General features: G+C 45.5%; 1 protein-coding gene across 1 annotated transcript; it reads right to left on the bottom strand.

Annotated features, from left to right (window-relative positions):
* Positions 1-891: 891 nt before the first annotated feature.
* LOC130725776 (uncharacterized) lies at positions 892-1,900 on the bottom strand. Its single transcript, XM_057576966.1, has one exon. The coding sequence runs from the start codon at positions 1,732-1,734 to the stop codon at positions 892-894; it is 843 nt and encodes a 280-aa protein (XP_057432949.1). The 5' UTR covers positions 1,735-1,900.

Raw genomic sequence — 1,900 nt, 5'->3', positions numbered from 1 at the left:
TGATCTTGGCTGACTTTATGCAATTTGGTTTTGAAGGTGACAGTGTCACCTTCGTTTGTTTTGTCTCGATTGTTTGGTTTTCTGGTTTTAGGGCTTCAGCTGCGAGTTGCGCTGACCCACTCTCTAGTTGAGAGTTATTGGTTTTGGTTTTAGGGCTTCAGCTGCGAGTTGCGCTGGCCCACTCTCTAATGTTTGAGAGTTGTCTGTGTCAAAGTTGACACCATTGTTTGTCTTAGAAGCCATCAATCGATCGACCTCAAGTATGTTTTATTTCTGTGTGGTTGTTGTTGGTGAGTTGTTGCTTCAGCCTTGTTTTGTTTCGGGCGTATTGTTGCTGGTTTTTCGCCCTTGTTTGCTGGCTCAGCTACCCTACGACACTCCAGAAGAATTGGTTTTTGTCTTGCATCAATTTCAGCCAGATCAAGTATGAGAAGTTGTCTTTTGCCTGCCCATGGATTTAGCAGAAGTTCGAAAGGTTATTCAATTTCAAGTATAAGAAGTTGTCTTTTGCCGCCATGGATTTACTAGAAGTTTGAAAGGTTATTCAATTCAGAGATTCGCCAAGACTGTCATTATTAAGGGATATCTATTAAGATAATTTTCTTCTTGGGTTAGATTTTGTTACAAGCTTAAAGCTAAGTAAGTTTTAGCTTGAGGGGGAGTGTTGAATATCTGTTAAGATTTAGTTTATTATGAGTCTTATCTCATGGAGATATAGTTAAGATTTGTTTATCTATTTTAGATTAGTATCTATTTAAATAGAGATGATATCTATTTAAATAGAGATAGGTTTAGATAGATTTAGTTTGTTTTAATCTCTTTGTTAGTCTATATATATTGTAGTCTAGTCAAGTATTATGAATGAAATACACAATAATTATTTTATCAAATTCAAGTGCTACGATGCCCACCACGACCCTTAGAGTTGTGGGATCGATAACGGTTGGAGGACCGACGGTCAGAGCTCTGAGAGGAGGCATCAGAAGGACGCTGTTGAGCAACATAGGCAGCAGGAGGCTCAGCAGGTTTCATCTTAGCCATACCGGCTTCCTCCAAGGTAAGCATGGAGCGAGCTTGATGAAAGGAGGGGAGCGGGTTGCTCTGACGGATCAAGGTGGCAACACCCCTGTAAGCATCAGTGAGGCCGGAGATGAGCTGCAGAACCAGACGGTGATTGTTCATAGGAGCACCGACGTCACGGAGCTGGTCAGAAAGCGTCTTCAGACGCTGACAATAGGCAGCGACGGTCGGAAATGCCTCCATGCGAACAGTAGAGAACTTCTGCTCCAAGGTGACAGCACGAGCGTTCTGATTATCCTGAAAAATATCGGCCAAGCGTGTCCAAGCAGTGAGAGCAGTGGAGTCAGGCTCCATGATGGTAGTCATCAGGTCAACAGAGATGGTGGAATAAATCCACTGAAGGACCGTGGCATCCAAAGTGGTCCACTGCTCGTAAGTAGGGTCAGTGACAGGCGGAGCAGGCTTGTCTGCAGCAGGGACAATGTGATGCAGAACCCGGTGGGAACGGGCATGAATGCGGAAGAGTTCCGCCCAGGTGCCATAGCGATCAGTCTCCATGTCAAGCATAATAGGAATGTTATTCCTAATGTTGGAAACAGCAAGCGCCGGGTGAAAATCAGGTTTGGCCGAAAGGACAGGAGGTGAAGCCATGGTGACTGCTGTAGGCGTGGAGGTAGCCACAGGAGAAGGGTCTGAGGAAGCAGAGGATGACATTTTTTTTTTTTTTGGTTGGTCCGGCTGAACCGGATGCAAAAATAATTTAAACCGGTGCAGGGGCCGGTTCTGGCGAACCGGGTTTAGCTGGTGAACCGGGAGGTTGGGAAACACGTGACTGGGCTGTCACGTCTGACGCGGGTCGGGTCTGCTATGTATGGCAGAT

This window comes from Lotus japonicus, chromosome 6, assembly GCF_012489685.1.
Source record: "Lotus japonicus ecotype B-129 chromosome 6, LjGifu_v1.2".
NCBI lineage: Eukaryota > Viridiplantae > Streptophyta > Magnoliopsida > Fabales > Fabaceae > Lotus > Lotus japonicus.
Note: the sequence above shows the minus strand (reverse complement) of the source record. Positions and strands in the feature narration are given on the sequence as shown.